This window comes from Nesoenas mayeri, assembly GCF_963082525.1.
Source record: "Nesoenas mayeri genome assembly, chromosome: 13".
Classification (NCBI taxonomy): domain Eukaryota; kingdom Metazoa; phylum Chordata; class Aves; order Columbiformes; family Columbidae; genus Nesoenas; species Nesoenas mayeri.
In genome coordinates, this window is record NC_137550.1 from 9353269 (window position 1) to 9375195 (window position 21927).

The following is a 21927-nucleotide window of genomic DNA, read 5'->3' on the forward strand; positions in this document are numbered from 1 at the left end:
CAATCAGCATCAAGAGACTTTTGAAAAGTTATGCTTTATTAGTGTCTTTGCAAACAGTATTTGATTTAGTGAAAGGGAACGAAGACTCCTTCTCTTATGAAATACAGAGCTAGCTAAACTTTATCAGTGTGTTGCAGGTGACTTAGAAACACTAAGCGTTAATGATTGATAACTGGCTTTCCTAGGAAAACTCAAAGATGAATTTGTTTTGCTTTGCATATTAAACAAATGAGATGTTCTTTCTTCTAGTGACAGATAATCAGTTCTAAATCCATCCTCTCCTCCATGGCTGGCTTTAAAGAGCTACCCCAGTGGAAAACGCCACTTTTGGTGTGGGGATGAATCCAAACCGCCTCTACCATTTTTCATAGCTTCCTGTTGAAATATGTTGCAGGTAAAATGTCTCCTCCAAGGTCTGTGCGTATCTCCTCGCAGGCAAAGGACATGCAGCCACCAGGAACGTTTCATTACTATGAATGTGCATTTCCTTTCTGAGGTAGCCTGGGCACACTTGGTTTGCAATTCTTCAGGCTGTGTGTGTTTGAAAAGTAGAGGCTTTAGTAGACAGCAACAAGCTTCTGCTGACACAGAGGTGAGCAGCTGAGGGATGTAAATGTTTACTGCTGCAGTTACAGTATGTTGTATACTTCTTCCTCTGGGCTTTTTCTCTGTTAGTTTAAAAAACTGTATTTCTAGTGTATGCACTGTTAACTAGTCACACTTTCCTTCAGGGCATAATTAAAAAGAAATGCCACTAATTGTATTATCCGTGTATATTTTGAGGGGAAGCCATGAAAAGGTATGCTAATATATATATAATGAACTAATTTAGTTGGGCTAAAGTTATTACCAACCCCTCTAGCATGGAGCATACGACTTCCTTATATATTGACATCCCAGGACATTTGAAGAATTGCCTTGCAAATGCATTGTCACCTTGGCCTAAAAATCTTTGAGAAAAATTGTTAAGAAATTACTAATGCAAGACTGATACATTATTTTAACAGAATATTTCTTTGCTAGGTTCTAGGGCTCTAGCTCTGTCCAGCAAAGTACTTAAGAACATGCTTACTTTTAAGCAGATAACATTTTTACTCTTAATGATTATTTACATGTATAATATTATCTTCCTAGATTGAGGTCAGAGGGCTCTGCATGTTCTAGAGTTGAACCACACTGGAGACAAGCAATTTATGAAGAACATTTTAGTCTTTCATTTAACTTATTTCTAATTGTGAAAGATCAACAACTGCTTTGGCTGTATTTTCCAAATACCTTTAAGGCATTTTAACGCACCCTAGTGACAGTCCTTTTATGCAGAATATCCAATGTACTGCTTAGCTCTCCTAGCACAGACACATCATATTGTATTTGCATCTTGGGTTATGCAAATACAACTTGAAAACAGCGTGCGCACAGTGAAGCCCACTACTTTTGGAAAGTTGGTGCAAAGAGGTGTCCATTGGGTAGTGTGTCTACAGGGACTTGGGTTTATTTTTGAACACAGACACATTCAAATACGTTTTTTTCCCCCAGGATCAGTGCCTTACGCATTTTAAGCACCACTGTCTTCAGGGAACTGCTGCTCTTGCAATAACCTGGTTGTTTGCTTTGTCCAAACCTCATCAGGTTCAAGCGGGCCAGTCTTTCCCCACGCTGTTCACACAGAACCCGTTTTCTGCCAGGTACGTGGGGTGGGGATTCCAACCACCAGCCATTCTTCATCGGCCACCTTTTCATAAACCTGTTTGTCTCCAAAAATCAAGAGGTCTGTGGAGTGCAGACCTGCCCTCTGAGCAGTGTCTACAGAACAAATCTGTGTTTGGAGTAAATACACTGCGCTCCACCAAGGGATTTTTTTTAATGTAGGTGCTTCCTTTTATTTTTTTAGCAGTTACTGCTCAAGACTGAGCATTTCAAAGCAAGGGCTTCATTGTCATCTGTGGGGAGGAGAGTGCTACAATTGCTGTTACACAAACAATAAGTTACTGTATTAATTAAGTCATGCTTTGTTTTAAAACAAACATGCAGGTAATCCATGGAGAGGGGAAGAAAATCCTATTTTTTATATCTGTATAGTTTCCAAACTGGTTAATAAACACTGAAGGCAAACAAGATGGAATATGATCTGGTCAACTGTTTTCTTGGAAATCACACTGGCCCTGATCCAGAACTGCAAGTGACAGGAGACAAGATTCGCTGTTTTTCTATGTTGTCATTTATTGGTGAAGACAAAACTCTGTGATTCGTGTCCATTACACTATCACGACAAAATGACCATAACGGGGACTGTCTGACAGTACAAAGGAGCTTTATAATGGATCCAAAGATCTTTGCCTTTACTGATTCTGAGCTGTTTTTCTTCTGGCTGCTAGAGAGATGCTCTGCTGTAGAAATAAAACTGCACAGGCTGTTCTGATAAACCTGTAGAATTAAGGCACTTTTACCAAAACAGATTTCAAAAGGCAACAGGTCAAAAAAGAACAGTTACATAATTTGCATATGCCTATATATTAAGTTTTAAGATAACCTGGTTTATATTTAGTTCACACAAATTAACAAAATATAGCAGCATACAACCTATGAGAAGCTTAAGAAATTTATTAGATGCACAGATAAAGTGCTGTAACAGAGAAACTTGTGTAAATCTTTCTTTTAAAATAAATAAGGTACAGTTAAACCACCTTTGACTCATTTTAGCTCCAAAAGAAAAGTCAGCCTAAGTTTTATTGATCAGAATTTTAAGGTCAAGGTGAAATACATCAAAACAATTACAGTGGTTGTGATCTATATCGACTATTTGAGTCTCCTGTTCCTCTTCAGGTTTCCCAGAAACAGGAAGGCTATTGCAAAATGTATACATTAGACATAGTTCCTTTTACAGAAACATTTTTGTAATCAAGTGTGGTTGCTCAAATACATGTTAAAATATTTAACAAGGAAACATTTTTCTTCTGATCCAGTTGATCTTTTAAACAAGACAACATCTGTTTTCTACAATGCAGCCCACAGGAGGGAACAGAAGTAAACATCCTCCGTAACTGAAGACTGTTTTGCTTTAAGAACTAAACTATTGCATTATATGAGAGCAAGAAATATCCATGGGGGGTTATCCCTTTCTCCAAAGATACAGCCCAGTGATAGACTTAGTTTTGCCTTAATCTCAAAGGTCCATTTGTCTCCAGGTAAGACATACATTGAAAACAAGTTCCCTTTAAGGGTCATGGGATTAGATCTTACTGCCTTTCCATCTGGGGAAGCTCTCTGACAACAGAACTGTCACTGCCGGGCTTCTGGATGCTACTGGGTTTTTGTGCTCTGTTTTCTGTAATTTCAGGCACTTCGGGGCTAACATGGCTGTTATTTAAGTCAATGCAATAATAGTTGTAATATGTTCAATACTCAGAAGGGTCACCACAGTTTCCTTCATACACTCAGGATTTCAAATTCTTCTTCCAATTCAAATAGCTTGTCCGTAGATTCAATGAGTTCTGGAGAAAAGAAAAAAAAAAGGAATCTAGAGACATGCCTCATTTTGTTTACTTAAAACCACAAACCAAAACCCCCACATTCTGGGATGTGTCCTTCAAAGTATTTTGTAAGATGTAAAAAACAAACGAACCACCACCAACATAACACGTCTGTGCTACCAATTGTTACGTGGCCTGTTTGGGGAACTGTCTGATGCTCCATCAGAATCAGGCATTTAACCCCCGGTGAGTGCTGGGCACTGAGGGCAGCGCAGTGATTGCCTCTGTGATAGTGCACCCAGGGAGGTGCTGCTGCACAGCAGCGGGTTCAGCCCGCACAGCAGCGGGTCCAGCCCGCGCCGCACCTGCTCCTGTGGTCGTCACTTCGGGCTTGGCTGGAGGCACGAAGGGCGGCCAGTGCGGTGGGTGCTTCTGCACCAGCTCGAACATCCGCAGGCTCTGCTGCTTCAGGATCTCCTGGGGAGAGAGAATGCTTTAGTTTTAAAAGGCGCCTCAGAAGAACCTTAAAACACAAAAAATGTCTGCTGAAATAAGAATGTTTTTCATGATGTGTTTCTATCAAAAACCAAAGGCTTTATGCGGACACACAGTGAAAACCTGGTATTCCAAGTACTTGCCATTATGCATCCCTGCTCCACAGACCTCTGTAATGCTTTCCTAGCTGAAAACACACCTGCAAGACAGATCTCTTGAACAGCCCTACAGACTATCAGTGTTACAATTAGCTTTGATATCTATATGCTTATAATTTTATTTACACGTAGCAAATGGACACCAAGAACGTACAGTATTTTTTACCGTTTAAAATAAGATTACTTGCATGGACCTCTCCGTGTTCTAGTTTTCTGTTGATCAATGGGAACAAAAGACAGTTCTACCAGCTCCAAAAACCCAACAGATTTTGAAGGGTAGGTTTTGATCAGGAGAAACAAGTTGTTATTGAAGCCAAATTCCACTCCCCTTCAGCCAGGTAAGCTACATCGTATCCTGTATTTCAGTTATTTACAAACCACTTTCTCTAGCCTTCTTCCTTTTTTTTAGTAAATGCCTTTAAATATTGATGTTACTTCACATTCCTACTTCTGTTGCTTATTATACCAGCTGCACACAGACATGTCCTGAAGTCCTGCACGCACCTGTCATGTGTCCTGCACTTCAGCAGGAGCTGGAGGGATTCAGCACTTACAGAATCAGATCTTTTGGGGTACCAGGAATTAACAGTTAGAATACATAATAATATATTATGTCAAACAAAAAATTATCAGGAAGCAAATAAATCAATAAGTTGCTACAACATGGCAGCTAAAACTTAGTTTAACATTTATTTCTCAGTAAATGACTGTTTCAGCCAATAACACAGTAGTGCTAAAAAGAGAAAAACTTTTGAAGGGTACATGTTTACACTTCTGTTCCAAGTGGCCACGTTTGTGGTTGTCAAAATGCTGAACAAACCCTGCTCAGCAATTCAGTGGTGTTGGCTTTCCCTGACGCATTACTGCAGTCTTCTCTATGGCTCATTTGATTTTCATGCAGAGAAAGATGTAATGGGAATTTCCATTAAAAAAAAAAAGTACACCTTATTGCATGCAAAGCAAATAAAGACAGTATTATTACCTTTTGTACAAGACTACACCAGTTATCAAAATCACATTCTTCTTTGCAAAAGAAGCCCTAAGGAAAAAACACATACAGTAGTAGTATCAAATAATCACAGTCTGTCAATGCATGAAGGATGCTGCAGGATCTTTACACATTGCTTGAAGCTTTAGAAACGTGTCCTCAACGACAGTCACCCATAACCTAACCAAAGGACACTGGCACCGGATCAGATTTAATTTAATCAACTACCACAGTAACCTTGTGACACCTACTGGATGACTTCTACAACTAATTCCATTCGAAGATCCATAAATTATGATATAAAATGAGTTAAGTAAGTAACTTCTCCAGAACTGCCATTAATATATGGTAGTGATGAAATAAAACAAGGAAACTCGATTCATTTCCTTGTTTCGACTTTCAAAATACTTCTTGCAAAGGTAAATGCTCCTCAGTAAAGAAAAGGAATTGGCTCCCTGGGACACAAAGAGCCAGTTCCCCATTTGACCTGAGATCAGTGTATCCTATGCTGTTAATATGTGAACTGCCAAGTGTTAAATTTCAGATCATAGAAGACTCTTCTCTGATCTTGGTTCTGCTCAAGGAAAGGTGTTCGTGCCCTTATCAATGTACAGAGGTCTTGCTTTGCAATAAAATACACGCGGCTATGATGTCCTGACACCTACTAAAGCTACTGAAGGGTCCAAATTCATGATCTTCATTCTGTGCGGGGCTTGCTGGCAGTGGAAGCTCTCGTCATCAACTGTCCCATTTTCCTCCGAATCTACAAAACTTTGAGTGGTGTGAGGGTCCAAATAGATCAGCTCATTGCCTGTAAGGGTAAAATCCATATGTTAGTAATAAGCTAGAGACTTTAATAAGTATTTATTCCATCCAGAATTGTAAAATAGAAATTAGATTGTCATCGCATCCAAGATCAAGACATTCTAGCTAGGGAGTCCTCAAGGAAATCAGAAAGTTTGACACGATGGTTTCCCAGAGTATTTAGTATAATTTTCTATTGTGACCTGTTACTGTAGATTGGTTGGTTGGTTTGTTCTACCTTTGTCACATATTTTCCTTTATCTATGTAAGGTCCAGTACATTTGTTTTTTAGCCTCAACTGATGTAACCCCAACATTCCACAGATCAAAAAGTACAGGATGATCACAAACTCAATCTGTAATCCCATTAGGCATTCATTCGGAAATTAGAACAAAGAAGTCTGACTAAAACAGCTCAGATTTTACCAAAGGAAAAACAAAACCTACAGAAAATTATGGGTTGAACTGGGGTGAAATCTGAAACACTGAATCCAGTATTAACTATTGCTTTAATTAATAAGGGAAGGCATGGAAGAAAGTGAAAAAGATACTGCTGTAGAAAAAGTTTGAAACCTGATAATTTAAGGGAATGGTGAATAATAAATAATAAAATAAGACACCCTTCATTAGAAAGTATTCATGATTAGGGAAAAAACAAATCAGTGTTTTAGCAGTAGTGACATTTGACACATCAAATACTATCAGCAGTTCTTAAGGTGTTTTGCTTGCTTATATCATTGCTTATTTTTACATCAAGCTTTGCTGCTATTTCTCCATTCCTGTGAGGATGATATCACACTGCTCCTTAAGTATTTGAGGTATGTTTCTTCATTTCTTCTACTCTGTTCTCATGCTTAAACTGCTTACTATTGCCCCTTCCCAAAAAATGCCTTTGATCATATGTATATTTGGAATAAGTTTCTTTTTTTCCTTACCTAAAAATCCTATGAAATAATAAGCATTATTTGGTTTCCCTCCTAATGCTCCCAAGGACTGTGGCATCTTAAAGCATTCCTAAGAGTTCAAAGGGAGAAAAATGACATTGTAGTTGATTGATTTATCGATATGATACCTGAACTTATTTCACAATAACAAATAATTCACTGAAAAAAACCCTTACTTTGAACGCATCAATATATACTGGATTAATGTGATTTATCCCTAGCCGTAGAGGTATAATAAGCAAGAGGGGCTTCCAGGCTGTGCAGAATCCTGCTGCGTTCTTCGTTCGGCCAAGAGCGCTCCTGTGCAAATGCGCGCTGCTGTGCGCCGCGCTGCTGCTCTGGGGCGGGGACCAGCACATTTTCTCTGGGGGAACAAAAATAGAAATCGATGAGCGCACAAAGGAACACGGAGCAGATCTTCCTCTCCATCATAATTAAGCTACTTTGCCAGACATCTTAATAGAGCTCCTGTTTGAAGGCAAAAGGAGCAGGGCATGGAAATTGTAATTATTTAGAAGAAGTAATTTTAGCAGACAGACAATGTGCTGGCACATCAGTGAGACATGAGATGAACGACCAGGGGGTAAAAATTTGAGACTGAAGTTCCATTTACTACTTGCGTTATTAGTATTTTCAAGCTCTTCCCATAAAATGTCAGGGAAGTGAAGCGGCAGAGATAACAGCATTAGAAACTCCTCAGGGAACACTTCAACTCCAATGATGCGAACATAAAATAATGAGAAGTTGGGACTAACGTAGAAACAGGCTGTGGTTAAACACCACTGGTAAATCCGCCTTTCTTACAACACAAAATCAAGCTTGGCCACTTGTTTCTCTAGAATCTGCCCCTGGTTTCTCCTTTGCCTGACAAAAGCCGATCTCTTCAGCAAACTCTGTATTAAAAACAATTCTCTGCATTTCTACATCCCAAAACTTCATTCCTTTTCTAGGGTAGGAGCTCAGATAGCACAGACCAATTCCATCCTCGCTCAAACCGCATGGTATCTAAGCTGGCCACCAAAAGCTTACACCGCTCTGTGCACCCCAAACCTGAGCTTGCATTTCCTTTATTCCTTTTCTTACCTTGGGAACAAGTAGGGATGGCCCAAAAATATTTTGTTCATATTTAAATACATTCAGGAAATTCACAAGTCAAATAAAAAACAAATATGTAACCAGAGAATTGATGTTTCACTTACTAATGTCTTCAATGACCACTGTGTTGTCCATAGATACATAAACTGCTAATGAATTCCATTCATCAAATAAAGCAAGCTTCCTAGAAAACATTAAGGTAAAAATTAATATAATTAGGACAACGAGCGTAGCTTTTCATTCAGTGCAGTTAGATGGTTCTTGAGCAAAAAATTGTGTCTTCAGAAAAACGTATTTATTGGACTTTTTTTTAAGTCTCCATGTAATAAAAAGATAACTTTGAATATTTAATTTTTAATATTTGAATATTTAATGTTTAATATATTTAGAAAAATAAATACTGAGTGGCACCAGGAAAAGCACACACACTGTACCACGTGAAAACTCTTTTGTCCTTTTGCCAAATGCAGAGATAGTAACAGCTCAACCACATGATGAAGTTTATGACTTTTTATTGCATTTAACAGCCTCCGCAATGGGATCCTGCCATTGCATCTGGCATTGGCTAGAGAGGAAAGAATTCCTGTGCCAGGTTTTGCACATTACTTTTTACTTAAGAAGTTCCACTAAATTCAGTGGAACAATTTCTGTGCACATGTGCACAGCAGACTCAGGGCATTAAAACCTAGATCAGCTCAAGGTTTTTGGCATCCAAAAGGTAGGAGAGAGGCATTGTGGCACACAGGTTTCTGTCCAGTTGTGTGAAATCCAAAACTCTGGGGAAGGAAGCTGCACAGGCAGTCAGCTGTCTAAAATAAGCCAGAAAAACCTGTACATGAGCACTAAAGCCATGAGGCATTTGTAAGTGAGAAGAGCTGGAGGCTATGGCACAATTCAGCTCCTCTCTGCCCCTCCAGAATGTCTGTCTCTCCCAGGGCTGCAAAGAATCGCTGCTGAGCACCCAGGACCTGCAGTGTGGCCTCCACTTGACATGTGGCATCTCCACCTGCCCCTCAGAAATGCAGCAAAGTGAACTCTTCTACGTGGGCCTTCTAGACTAGGACCTTTCAGCAGATCTTAGTATATTAAAATGTACAACTCGCCCAATCCCAACTCAGTACCTGCACCAGGGTCCGCACTGTACTTGCAAACACACGCCACACACACCCCTCGTTCTGAGGGAGGGATTGGCCTTTAAATCTCTATCTTGGGCCTCAGCTGCCCCAGGGGCGAATATTCTGAATGAGCCAGTGCAAATGGACTTACTTCAGTACTTGGGCAACTGTGTTTGGTCCAAACCATTCTCCAATGGATTTCCCCTCTCCAACACCCATCTGCGCTGTTTTTGTGAGGGAAAACACACACATCCAGAAAAAAAAAAAGACCACAGACAGTCTGGTCACAATATATATTAAATAGCATGACCTACTAATATTTTGACACACATTCAAGACCAATTGCAAACTGTGTTTAGCAACAACAATTATTTTCTCAATCTATATTCTTTTCAAATCTTAATGACTGCTAGTTCCTTCACAAAAAGTTTCTAAACTGTAGTGAGAATTACAAATACTAGTGTCCTTCATTACAAATTACAGCAATAAGCTTCATGACTATTTTAATACTGTCAACTCTGGTGCCCAAGGCTTACATACTTTATCAAGAGCTAGATTCTAGCATTCAGGTCTCAGTGAATAACATTTCTGAATTATTATACTTAGTAACCATTTCTATGCATTTTTATTTATATATAAACGTATACATTGTTTTCATAATCACCTTTTTAAAAGTTTGAATTAACATATTTCAAGTCATAAAGCTTCAACACAGTAGGAATTTCAGTGGAAAAAAGAAAAGTTGATGTGTGTTCTTACCCATTTGGTGGATGGAATAACAGCAATCTTTTCTGTCTAGAAAGCACCGTAAGATTCTGTGATATTCTTCTGGTTGTTCTTTGTGTTTTTCCCATTGCCAATCTTATAGGAAAAAAGTTAGATCGATTAAAAAATAATAACCTTTCCACTGTGCTGATCAAATTTCTAGATAGTAGAAAGCCATACAATGAGAAGTTAAAAGACTAATGTATAATTCATCTCTAAAATTTGCATTTTGGTTAGAGTTCCTAGAAGTCACAGCTTGCCACTTATTATCAAGGTCTCCCTTATCATCACAGGCTAGATTGTGACAACCGGGAAAACAAAATTAAGATGTCAACTGCAAATATATTCTGAGTGATCACTGCTGAGAATTGGCAGCTATTGCTGTACATGAGCTTCAAGATTGTTTAAAACTATACGCTCTGTTTAGATTTTGTTAGATTGCTATACATACATCAGATAATAAGATCCATAGATCAAAGTCCAAGCACAGCGCTGGCCCTCTCCCACAGCAAAATCCAAGATACAGCTTTGCCATGTACGCTCTTGCTTCTCACGTAAGGTGGTTACCTCCCAGTATGAATTCATACTATGGATTCATATTCTAGTTTTCCTCAGATAATTTATTTGCCTACGCCTCCAGTTAAATCTTTGCACCTCTGTTCTGTGCATTCAGTTGCTGAAGTTGACGCGTCCTTCTGTGGATTCAGTTACTCAAGCAGGTAACTCCACAAACATGCTGCCACAGAAACCGCAGCGCAACAGTGCAAGGATCACAGACCCAACCCTAAGGATTTAATGGATACAGTAGCTACACACAGACCAGACCTGATACCCACCTGGGATCCCGAGATGCGAGGTGTTGATACAGGCTTAACTGCTTGTGTTAATGGGCTCTGCGGGGGGGTTTGGAGCTCAGGCTGGTGACGGGCGAGTGGTCTGTGGTTTGTGTGATGTCTATCACTATGTCACTGCTCACACACTCAGCGTGTGCGAACATGTGTGGCTATGCAAGCAATGAAGAGAAGGGTAAGAACTCACACCCAGGGCAGCAGGTTTTCCCTTGGCCTCAACTTGGGTGTTCCTCAAAAGATTTGTAAAATAACAACAGGATTCTCTATTTGTCCTCCCTCTATTTCTGTTCTGCTGCTTAAGGCTGGCATGACTTCACCCCGTCAGACAAGAATAATTCACTAGTAACTTCTATCAGGGCATCAAAAAAAGTTTCATTAATAAATTTAAGTTTTGTGCTTTCACGGAAAATTATAACAAAAATTAAATGGTCCCCAAACAACACAAAAGTCCACTAAAAGTGACAGTACTCACCTCTTCCTAGGTGCCTGCAGATCAGAGCTTGTGCCAGCATCATCTGCCCGCAGCGCAGCATGCATCCCCAGCCGGCGTCGGACGAAGGACCAGTGCCTCCTGTTAGAAAAGTTCATTACAGCCAGGATGGGCTTTAAACTGAGCGCAGCGCCACAGAGAAGATTGCAGAGTTAAAATCTCTAACAACTGCGTGTAAAAGGCACTGAGCAAGACCTTTTCGTACCATGTTGCTGGTCTAACTTTACTGCTTGCTCCACAAACATGAAGACCTGATTTTATGCAGGTTACAAGTAAACACATTTTTTAATGGCTTTAATGTTTTGTTTGCTTAAACAGTTAAAACGATGCTCAAAAGGTTCTAATACTGTAAAAGTCATTTTTCGGTCCACAATAACGTCACTAATCCTGCTATCTAATTTATAACAAGGCAAACAGTCTGCAGCGTACTCACCAATGGGCGAAAACTTTCTTCTGTATGTAAACCAGAGACGAGCACTTATATCCAACAATAACTTAGATTTGTCTGGAATATTTTTAAGAGGAAAGAAATTATTAAAACAAACTTCTAAAATTGCGAAATTCTAATTTTCCCTATACAGAGTGCACAGAAGACTCCTGCTGACTTTCACATATATTTTACCCTTAACACTCAAAACATTTTTAGCTGTTTAAACATGGAGAGCTTTTGTAGACTGCTAATTAAAGTCAACTTACTAAAGATGAAGTGATTATTAGCCAATGAAGTTTTACAAGTTGTTTGGAATGACTGTGCCCAGCTTAAATGAAACAACTATGGAGAACTATGTCCTGAGGAAAGAACTGGTAAAGCAAGTTATGAAAGGTGAAGAAATTCTACATGCAAACCAACATGAAATTATGCATTACCTCCAAAGCCAATACAAGGTCATTTTAAGAAAAGGTTAATAATACTAAATTCAATTAAATGTCTCCCCACACCCCCTTGTTTTTTTAACACAATCAGAGAATTCTTAAGAATCTTATTTGCTGCATTTTCTCTGAGCTGTGGCTTTTCAAAGGCCCTTCAGCTGACGAAGGCTGCACGTGGTACCCCGGCTGTCCTGAACGCTGTGCCTGTGCTGGTGGCCGCTGCCTTTGACATGTGACACAGGAGATGCCCTGGTCTTCTCCCCAGGGAGCAAAACTCACTTCTGAAATCTTATTTTTATATGATATATAAACACAGCATTCTGCTATGACTTTTAGGTCATATATTTATTTTCATCAAAGTAAAGTACACACCCTAGATTACTATCATTTTTCTTTTGAAAGATCATTTTAGTTGCAAATAACAGGATGCAGGCATCAACCCTCAAGGGAAATATTAATACTGAACATTGCCCAGAAGTTACTTATTTATCTATTTCTAAGGCATTTGCTCTTGAGAAGTGACGAGCTTCATACCTGACTAGCCTCTCCTACACTTATGATTTCCTTATATAAATTATAGTAGAAAGTACATTGATAAACTTCTCGTTTCATTTTACGATGTTTATGGTTGGTTTCTTGTTGATGGAGAAAAATAAACTGCTCTCATGAGACATTTAGAGTAAACAGGGAAATCAGCAGCTGCTGTTGCATGTGGATCCACGAGTACTCTACAGATGTGACGGGTGAATTTCCATTCTAACGATACCTGTGTTTAGGTGGTGTTGCCTTCCTAGAATCCACACTGGCTCATCAGTTTCTGGAAATTCTTCTAAGTAGTCTGACAAAATAGTGATCTGGTTTTCATACCTAGACAAAACTGAAGAAGAATACACAAAATTCAAACTCCATTTTGGCCCTCTGTACTTTTATGCACAACTTCAAGTCCTCAGACTGAAGTAGCTGTAGCAAGTGTTTGGATCTTCTGAGCAGTGCTGCCAGCTGCATTTGCTCTTTTCCTTTAACAAGCTGCTCTGCCACTGAAACATCCACTGTCCTGGCTGGTTTTTATTTTGATCCTCAGCGAGTGCTGAGAGAATAACACGGCTGACACCGTGATTATAAGCAGTCAGCTGAAGCCAGTGGCAGAAGTTCAGGATGGCTGCAGTAAGATTTGATTCAGGGCAATGAGGAAAGGGAAAAACAATTTAGGTATGACAGCATATGTGCCCACGTTCGATCTTAAACACACAAATACTGCTGCCCACAGTGATTACGTCCTTGTGCTTAATGGGGAGCATGTAAGAAGTGTTAGCAAGAGTGGGTTTTACTTTCCTAACTGGAGATTTGAAACACTTCAGGAAAAGAGATGTATTAACGTCATTATTCAACATTAGATCTATTTAGTGCAAAGAATAAATTATAATTAATATTAAAGAAAACCAATCAATCTCTAGATAATTAAAGCAGGGCTTGTTGGAAAAGGAAAACAGACCTTCAAGTGTAACAATAAATAATTTTCTTTTTTTACCAATCTTAAGGAATATACTGCTCAAAAATCAGAATCTGAAGGTGAAAGCAAACACAATTATATTTTACTCTTCAAGTCAAGTCCATATATATACAGTATAAATATACAGGTAAATACACAACACCACTGAATGTAAAAACATCCATGATAGCAACCAGAAGCGACAGGGAGCTGCAGCCCGCCCTGAGGGAGCAGCCAGGCCCGCAACACTGGGCGTCACAGCCACCGTCCTGCACATTGCACGGGCAGCTGTCAATAAACACCGTGACCTTATTTCTTCAGCCTGTCTGCAAAGACCCTCTCGCACCGTGCTCTGCTTTCCGCCAGAAACTCATCACCCACCGCACTAACACAGTCAACAGTTTCTTTTCGAGTCCGAAGACCACTAGACTCTCAGCCCTGGAGACCCGAGGGGCGAGAGCCGCGCTGCCCGGGACAGCCCGGACCCCCGGGAGGCACCGCGGGGCTCTCCGTGTCTGTCGTGCCGCCCCCGGCTGTCCCAGGGCTGTAGCCCGGCACAGCGCTGCCCGGGGCCTCCCGCCGCGCCCAGGCCGCCCCGAGTCCCGCCGGCCCGACCCCCGCGACAGGCCGCGGGGCCTCGGCTCTCCCCTCACGACGGAAACCCCCGACCCCCCGCTTCGCCCCTCAGCCGCGGGGCCTCCAGCTGACGGCCGCAGAGGCGGGCGGAACGCCGGCCTGAGCCCTCGCCAGCGCCTCGGCCCCGCCAGCCGCCGCCCCGGCGGCCCAACCTGGCCCTCACTCGCCCCCCGCTCCTTCCGCGGCTCCGCGCCGCCGCCCCTCACCAGCCTCCATCCTCCCGCTGTCACCATCCTCCTCCTCGCCCCGACACGGAGGCACAACACGGCCCGGCGCGGGGCGCCCCGGGAACTGTAGTCCCGCCGGCCGGCGGCAGCGTGCGGACCCCTCCCCGCGGGACTACAAATCCCAGCAGCCCCCGCGGCCCAGAGGTGAGGTGAACAGGCCAGTGAGTGCGATTGGCTGGGCCCCCGCTCCCCCCTCCGATTGGCCGCGCGGGCCGAAACCTCGCGGCTGAGGCAGGTCGGTGTCTGTCAGCATGGAGGGTGCCGTCTCCGACGTGGGGATCTGCAACCTGGCCTACGCCGGGCGCCTGGAGGAGCTGCGGGCCCAGCTGCTGCACGACAGGGCGCTGGCCACCAAGGCCGACCAGGTCAGTCGGCTGCGGGCGTCCCTGCGCGGCGGGGCGGGAGCCGGCGGCCTGTGGGGCCGCTCCCCGCCAGGCGGCTCCTGTCAGCCGCTTCCCGCCCCGCGCTCACCGCCGCTCCCTCCCTCAGGACAACCGCACCGCGCTGCATTGGGCCTGCTCGGCGGGGCGCACGGACGTCGCCGACCTCCTGCTGGGGCTCGGCGTGCCGGTGGACGACAAGGATGATGTGAGTGTCGCAGGCCTGCCGGGAGCCCCCTGGGGCTGCTGCCGGGGGCGGGGGAGGTGCTGTGAGCCGGCTTGCCTGTGGAGTTCGGTTGCGCAGTTTCTGTCCGGACCCTTGGCTGTTACGATCTCAGCCGCACCGGTGCCCCCAGCAGCGGCCCGGCCTGGTGGTCACTGCCTCCTGTTCCCCCCCTCAGTCGGTATATCCAGTGTGATTTCTAAACCAAAGGCCGTAGTACTGAGTGTGCGCTAGAAAGGCAAGTTGAAGTGTTTCACCGCTTATGTGGAAGAGGAGGTAACGAGACTTGATGAGACTTGCTTATTGTCAAGAAAAAAAAACAAGGGTGTTTGGGTTGTAGTTGGGGTTTTTCATGTTATCATTAGCTCTGTGTGATCCCTGTGAATATGTTGTGCCAAATCTGAGGTACCCTGAGGATTCCTCATGACTGGGGAAGGCATTACAGAGTAGGTGATGGGTTCAGTGATTTCACACTTGTTACTGTTCTAGAGGAAGGACTGAAATAATTGCATCTGCTATGAGGCACACTGAAGGTCATTCTTAAAGAAAGAAATGTCCCATCAGTTTAACTAGAAGGTGGGATATAGAAAAGATTGCATAAACTTTGGAATGCCATTTTCTGCCACTCTTATTTGTGCTTTAAAAAACACTACTGTCAATTCTGCAGAGGCAAAGTGATGGTTTTAAACTAAAACTTGAGGAAGACATTTTTACAAGGATGGTGATAAAACGCTGGCCCAGGTTGCCAAAAGAGGTGGTGGATGCCCCGTCCCTGGAGACATCCCAGACCAGGCTGGACAGGGCTCTGAGCAACCTGAGCTAGTGAAGATGTCCCTGCTCATTGCATCTATGAGCTGTGAAGGTCCCTTCCAATCCAAACTATTCTGTGATTCTATGAACAGAACTGATTTCTGTCATTTAGCTGGCAGCTTTTGTCAGGTACTGAACACAGGCATGTCAGAGGACGTGAGACTTATCTCTCTGGTGATAATCAATAATGTTTTACTTTACAGTCATAAGAATATATGGAGTGGTCAAATCTGTATTTGTGTTATGCTTTGTTGTGGTTTTTCTGCCTGAAACTTCTGGTTTGAATAATGTGGGATTTTTCTTGCCTTGGCAGGCTGGTTGGACTCCCTTACATATTGCTGCTTCAGCAGGTCGTGATGAAATTGTGAAAGCCCTCATTGCCAAGGGTGCTCATGTAAATGCTGTCAATCAGAACGGCTGTACACCTCTGCATTATGCAGCCTCCAAAAATGAACAAGAGGTATGTTTGCCCATGCTACTGGAGGTGGTGTTGCTCTTGGAAGAAGTATATAGTTATATTAACATTTCTTCCTCCTCCCCCTTTCTCTTTTTGCATATTCAGATTGCAGTCATGCTTTTAGATAACGGAGCTGATCCAGATGCAACAGATCATTTTGAATCCACGCCGTTACACAGAGCAGCAGCCAAAGGAAACCTAAAAATGGTGCAGATCCTTCTGAACTACAATGCATCTGTTAATATACAGGATTCTGAAGGGAATACTCCTCTGTAAGTCATTTTTCTTTTTATTTTGCTTAATATAGCATAATCTCTATGAAATGAAACTCCATTACTTCAATTTCTTTTTTACATTTCTCAGTGCCTCAAAATACTCCCTTGCTTCACATCCCTATGTAATGAAAAAGGATCTAAGAATATCATCCTTACTATTTTGCTGAAGTGTGTCTGTACATACATGCTTTGTGTTAATACATCTGCTTAAAAAGTGTAGAATACCTTTTGTAATAATTCGGAGTACATTCAGTTGCCACTAGACGGTAGAAAGTAAGCTAATGACATCACAGTCAGAGGAGACTGGTCTTGCAGGCTGGCCTGCTCTGTTCTGCCAAGCAAGAACTAATTTTGGAAGCTTGTCTTCACCTGTCTAGGAAAATAAGTTTTAATTTAAGTACAGTCAGTCCAGTGTTTGATATTACCTTAGAGATCAATTTTAATTTGTAAGGATAAAACTTTAGCTGCTTTGAAGTTGGTGGCAACACTCTGCCCTGTCTACAGTAGAATCAAGATTTCGCCATGAATAAGATCAAGCAGTATGTTTTAGCTGTGCATAAAACCCAGCATTGTCCTGGGACATACACATTTATTCTCAAGATACTATGCAAAATGGAAAAAACATTTGCAGTAACACTTTACTTGGACTATTTTTAAGCATTGTACAGTTTGGTTTATCACTTTTTATTCAAATAGAGGTTACCATTTTCCAATTTCATTGTGGATTGTGTGCTGCTTAGCTTTGCTGGCTGCAGAGCCAAATCCTAATCTAAAGAAGTGTCTTAATATTGTGAGGACAACGGCAGGAGAAACATTCTTGATTTGCTTAGTGACAACAGTTACTGGGCAGCGAGCTTTGGAATCTATGTAGGTAGTTGGTTGCCTGTGGTTTTGTTCTAGAATGTATTTCCCCCCCAACATTCACGCTGTCATTTTGACAAGGCATAATTATTGCTCCTTATAAGCTTGGACTGTTTAATAGTGGCTGCTGTTTTCTTGGTCTTGTTACAGTCATTTAGCCTGTGATGAAGAGAGGGTGGCGGAGGCAGAGCTGCTGGTTTCTCACGGTGCAAGTATTCACATTGAGAATAAAGAAGAACTGACCCCACTGAAAGTGGCCAAGGGTGGCCTGGGAGCCAGACTTAAGAGAATGGTGGAAGGCTAGTGGGGACTTCTCACTTGACTCTCTTTCCTGGTGCACTTGTATTCAAGACTGCAAACTTTGTATTTCGGTAGTTCAACTAGGATGTCGTGTATGGGCATCAGCGTGGTAATAAAATGTGTATCTCTAGCTTGCCTTCAAGTACAGTGCCAATACAACCATTTGTACTTCCTATTAATTAAAGAGTTCAGTGATTTTTAAAGTATTTTTCAATATCTTGCAGTTTTCTTTTGGTTTACAGTATGATCTCTATAAATGCAGTCCTTCCTTCTATTTCAGAACCTAATTTAGGATTATTTCTTTTAAGCAACAGGACCAAAAATGCTTTAACCATCTAAAGTCAATTTTATTTTGGCAGCTTATTCTAGAGTCTTTGTTTTTTCCCCTTAGCCTTTGTGCCTTGTGTGTGGTTTGTTGTTTGTCTGGATTTTTTTTTGTAGGCACTGATTCTCTTCAGATTATTCTAAACAACACCTTTCCTTTTGTTGGATGCAGTTTGCTTAGTTACTTAGATAATTGTATCCATTTTTACTCAGCCTATTCAAGTGAGCTCTGAGTGTTTAAAGCTCTTCTGTTGTTATCTATTGTTATCCTGTTTCTTTGAATCTTTAAATACGTGTATTTGGTGAAGTGCACTGAGCTGTTGGCAGAGTAAAGGCAGTTTCAGGGTTATCTCTGCAAATAGAGTGTTATATAATGAATGGTTCTGGATACTTCTTTGGGATGTACTTCAAATCTAATTCTATTTCCTCTTTGTCCTTCTGTAGGTTTGTTTTTCTGTTCTGTTTTTCTCGCAGTTTCCGATCATATTTTATAACGGAAGCCTGGTTTAATTTCTGTTTACTCATAGCAAATTCTGATATTAAGTCATTAGAAGGCAGAGCTAATGAGACTGAGTCTGAAAAGTGACCTCCTGTTCTGATGTTGGAAAGATCACTTTTGACACTAGTGGGGTAGATTCTCCCTTCTGAACAATGATGCTGATGAAGTTGTGTGAAATAAAGAACTTTCCTAAACAACAGTCTTTTGGTGTTACAAAACTTTATTAAACTTACATGTAACAAAACAAGTATTTTCTAAACAGATTTACGCTTGGGATGTGAACAAGTCAGATGAAACCATGCCATCCGTTACACAGTATGGAAACAGAACATGCTTGTTCTTCAGCTGCAAGGAAAGGTTGAATTGGAAGATGACAGTTTCTACAGTTTGACTGGTAGGGATCAAGGTAATGCAATTTATTTATTAAGCGAGCCAGAAACTTAAAATCAAACAAATATCTTTACGAAGTACTTTAAGTCTATCCTAGAAAGCAAAATACAGGTTAAATTTCATGGAGGGTACCTACTGAGAGCAGGAGGGAGAACTGGCCTGTACAGGGAGCTCTGGCCATGCAGACCTTGCTTGAAAGAAGAACCTGACTGAGTAAATGTTTCTTCAGGCACTGCTGAAAATTTTATTTGAGAAAAGCTGAAGTTAAAATTCTGTGTTCATCCTTGATCTTTGTATAGCAAAAAAGCCCTGCCACAGCTCTGTAGCTTTGTAAATCCACGTCCCCAGGAGATGGTGGCTTGAATGTTGGCTTAATATCTGGTTTCCATATGAATGATCCCTACTCCCTCAGGAGAAGACAAATGGGCCATGCAGCAAAGACTGTCGGAATGTCTGAGGCAAATTCTGAAAAATGTTTTGGCATCCTGCATAGCTCTGCAGGGTTTTTGAGCTATAGACCATGGATCAATACCTAATTTGGCTTGTGCTTTGCCAAGAGCATCAGTGGAAAACTAGGAACAGTGCCCCATCCTTTTTAGAAAGCTGTTTTGCGTGAGAGAAACTCAGAATGAGAACAAACATCTGCCAGATGGCTTAAAAAATACCTCAGTATGTTAAGAAATTCCAAATAAATGTTATTTTCCTTACCTTCCTCCTCACCCCCAGCAATCTGGTTTGCTTCTTATTTTTCCTTTTTTTGCCTTCCTTTTTTTTAGTACTATTACATACTGGTGGTTAGAGGTACGAGAAGAATTATTAGTCTAGAACTTGTGTTCAATTGTTTTTTCTTTTTATGGAAAACATAAGCTGAGCAATTTTTACTTTTTTCGCAAATGCAAGACCTGTGGTGTTCTAGGAAGATTGCATTAGCTGTAGAAGGCGATTTCAACTTCACCAGCCTAAGCTCCTATCTTACTGTAGCAAGTTATATAAAGAATATATGCTGATAAATTTGTGGAGGTGAGATTAAGGAAAGATATAAAAAATTGTAATAATAGCTTCCCCTCTTCAATCGCAATAGTGCTGTTGGCAGAAATGTGGAAGCTGGAAAGTTGTTGCAGTAAGAAAAATATAACAAAGACATATACATACAGGAGATTACTTCAGAAGAGCTAATAAAACTATAGGAGTGTTGTGAAGAGTTGTTTATGTTTTCCCATGAAGAGCAAGAGTGAAAGAATGCCTAGGAATGTCACAGAAGACATTATTTAAAATTAAGGCCACGGTCAGCTAAGTTGTGGTCTCCCTTGCACCTATAATTGATTGGAATTATCTAATTAGGAAACAGCTTTGGTAAGAAATGGCACCCAAACAGGAGTAGGTAGCACTTACTCTGCTCTTGCTGTTACTGAGCGTGCTTAACGTTGTAGTTCTGCATGCTTACAAAATTTTGGGTGTGAATATTAGAAATTTTTATTAAGCTTCTAAACCTAGATTGAAGGACTGGAGTTGGTGGATTTTGCTTAGCAAAATTGCCACAAGAATCAGTAAGAGAGATGCCCGGTTAACAAGAGATTTCTGTACAGGTCGTGACTTAAGGTTTACCCTGAGTGCTCTGGGGAGAGAGGATGGCGAGAACCCACTGGTAGAATATGGCAGTGTTGCTATTAGTAAGGGTTTGACCCTCATAGTCCAGCACAAGCAGGTTTTAGCTAAAATAATAACAGCACTATAAATGCTCTTTTACTCTGCAATGATGCTAAACACTAGGACGCACATTTCAAAGGCAAATATCTGAAAGCCAGAAAACTGTGTAGAAAGGGCAGTGAATACAGTCGTGCTTGATGATACAAGTTGAGTCTTAATTAGGATCTCATGCCTTACATCTTCTTTAAATGTTGCTAGCTTTTTTTGTTGTTGTTGTGGTCACTGTTGATGAACATACCAATAGCTATAGGGACTGAACGTGAAAATTGTATCACAGATGTATCCTTCATCTATTTTAAAGATGATAGTTGCGTATAACTGATGTTTACAGGCTAGAAAGAGTCACTAAAGGATTTATGAACATTAGATCCTATAAAAGACTTAAGCGCCAAAAAGTTCCAGATCCCTGAGCCAGATACATTTTTCTACAGTGCATGAGAGTGTCTCCTTGTGTCAGCGAATATCTGCCTCATGTAATTCAGAAGAGAGCTGCTGAGGCTGCGTGTGTTCACTTGGGCCCTGCGGTCCTTGAGCTCTTGGTGTGCATGCAATACTTACCTTCCCTTTTGATGCTTTCACCTATAGAAAACAGTTGAAGTTACACTGGGCTAAAGAGACTGGTGGAAAAGTAGCAGGAGTGTGTTGCTTAGTGGGTAGGGCAGTTGCCTGGAAATAGATTTAAATCACCTCACGTAGAGGAAGCAATCAAAACTAGGGTGTAGTCTAGTAGGCAGTATTCATTTCTGAATTTTGAAAGCAGCTCTATCTGCGTCTCGTGAGGAATCTGATGCTCTGTGTGCCTGTATGACAAGCCTTGCAGGTGATCTAGATTTCCAGCTCCTCTTGTCTAGAAACCAGTCAATTGATGTCTGAAGTGGACACCTGAATGCTGGTTCCCTTAACTGAAAACCAGAACTGCTAAAACACACAGTGTTGATGTCTTGCAGACTTTAAAGCCAAGCAGGTCACAGTTAACAAAATGTATTCCATGGCATGCAGCAACAGGGTGAAAGTTTCCAGGACTTTTTCTTTAGCTTTAAGTGCAATTCAGACACACAAGATTTCACTGGTCCAGGTCTTAACATCTGTTTCTGCACTCTGATGACATTGATGAAACTTCTTTTTACTTTTGACGTGCAAAATCAGATCCTTTAAACACTGGTGTGTATTTGCCATGATGATTGTTCTTGGTGGACAGGAAACATGAGGTTGGCCAACACGTTCTAGAGAAGACTGCTGTGGGTCAGACTGTACAGATACACATGGCATTAGTGGTAGTTGACTGGAAAGCTCTTACTTTGTCAA

At 41.5% G+C, this 21927-nt stretch overlaps 2 protein-coding genes across 3 annotated transcripts in view; one reads left to right on the top strand and one right to left on the bottom strand.

Annotated features, from left to right (window-relative positions):
- Positions 1–2220: 2220 nt before the first annotated feature.
- On the bottom strand, positions 2221–14484 carry ATG4A (autophagy related 4A cysteine peptidase). The gene is made up of 13 exons (XM_080352613.1): positions 14376–14484; positions 12811–12921; positions 11608–11679; positions 11157–11255; positions 9828–9929; positions 9220–9292; positions 8058–8137; positions 7035–7222; positions 6850–6928; positions 5777–5922; positions 5106–5162; positions 3836–3947; positions 2221–3491 (listed from the first exon to the last, which is right to left on the bottom strand). The coding sequence occupies exons 1-13, from the start codon at positions 14383–14385 to the stop codon at positions 3427–3429; spliced, it is 1194 nt and encodes a 397-aa protein (XP_080208739.1). The 5' UTR covers positions 14386–14484; the 3' UTR covers positions 2221–3426.
- Positions 14485–14610: 126 nt separating this feature from the next.
- The window catches only part of PSMD10 (proteasome 26S subunit, non-ATPase 10), a 40402-nt gene continuing 33085 nt past the window's right edge, over positions 14611–21927 (top strand). Inside the window, exons 1-5 of one of the 2 annotated variants that reach the window (XR_013922789.1) lie at positions 14611–14761; positions 14886–14984; positions 16123–16269; positions 16372–16538; positions 18788–18931. Coding sequence is in view for 1 of the 2 variants with exons in the window: in XM_080352799.1 (XP_080208925.1) it covers positions 14648–14761; positions 14886–14984; positions 16123–16269; positions 16372–16538; positions 17553–17706 (681 nt within the window). In the remaining variant the exon portion in view is untranslated. Of the gene's footprint in view, positions 14762–14885; positions 14985–16122; positions 16270–16371; positions 16539–17552; positions 18681–18787; positions 18932–21927 lie in introns of those variants that run through there. The other variant, XM_080352799.1, reaches the window with a different exon arrangement.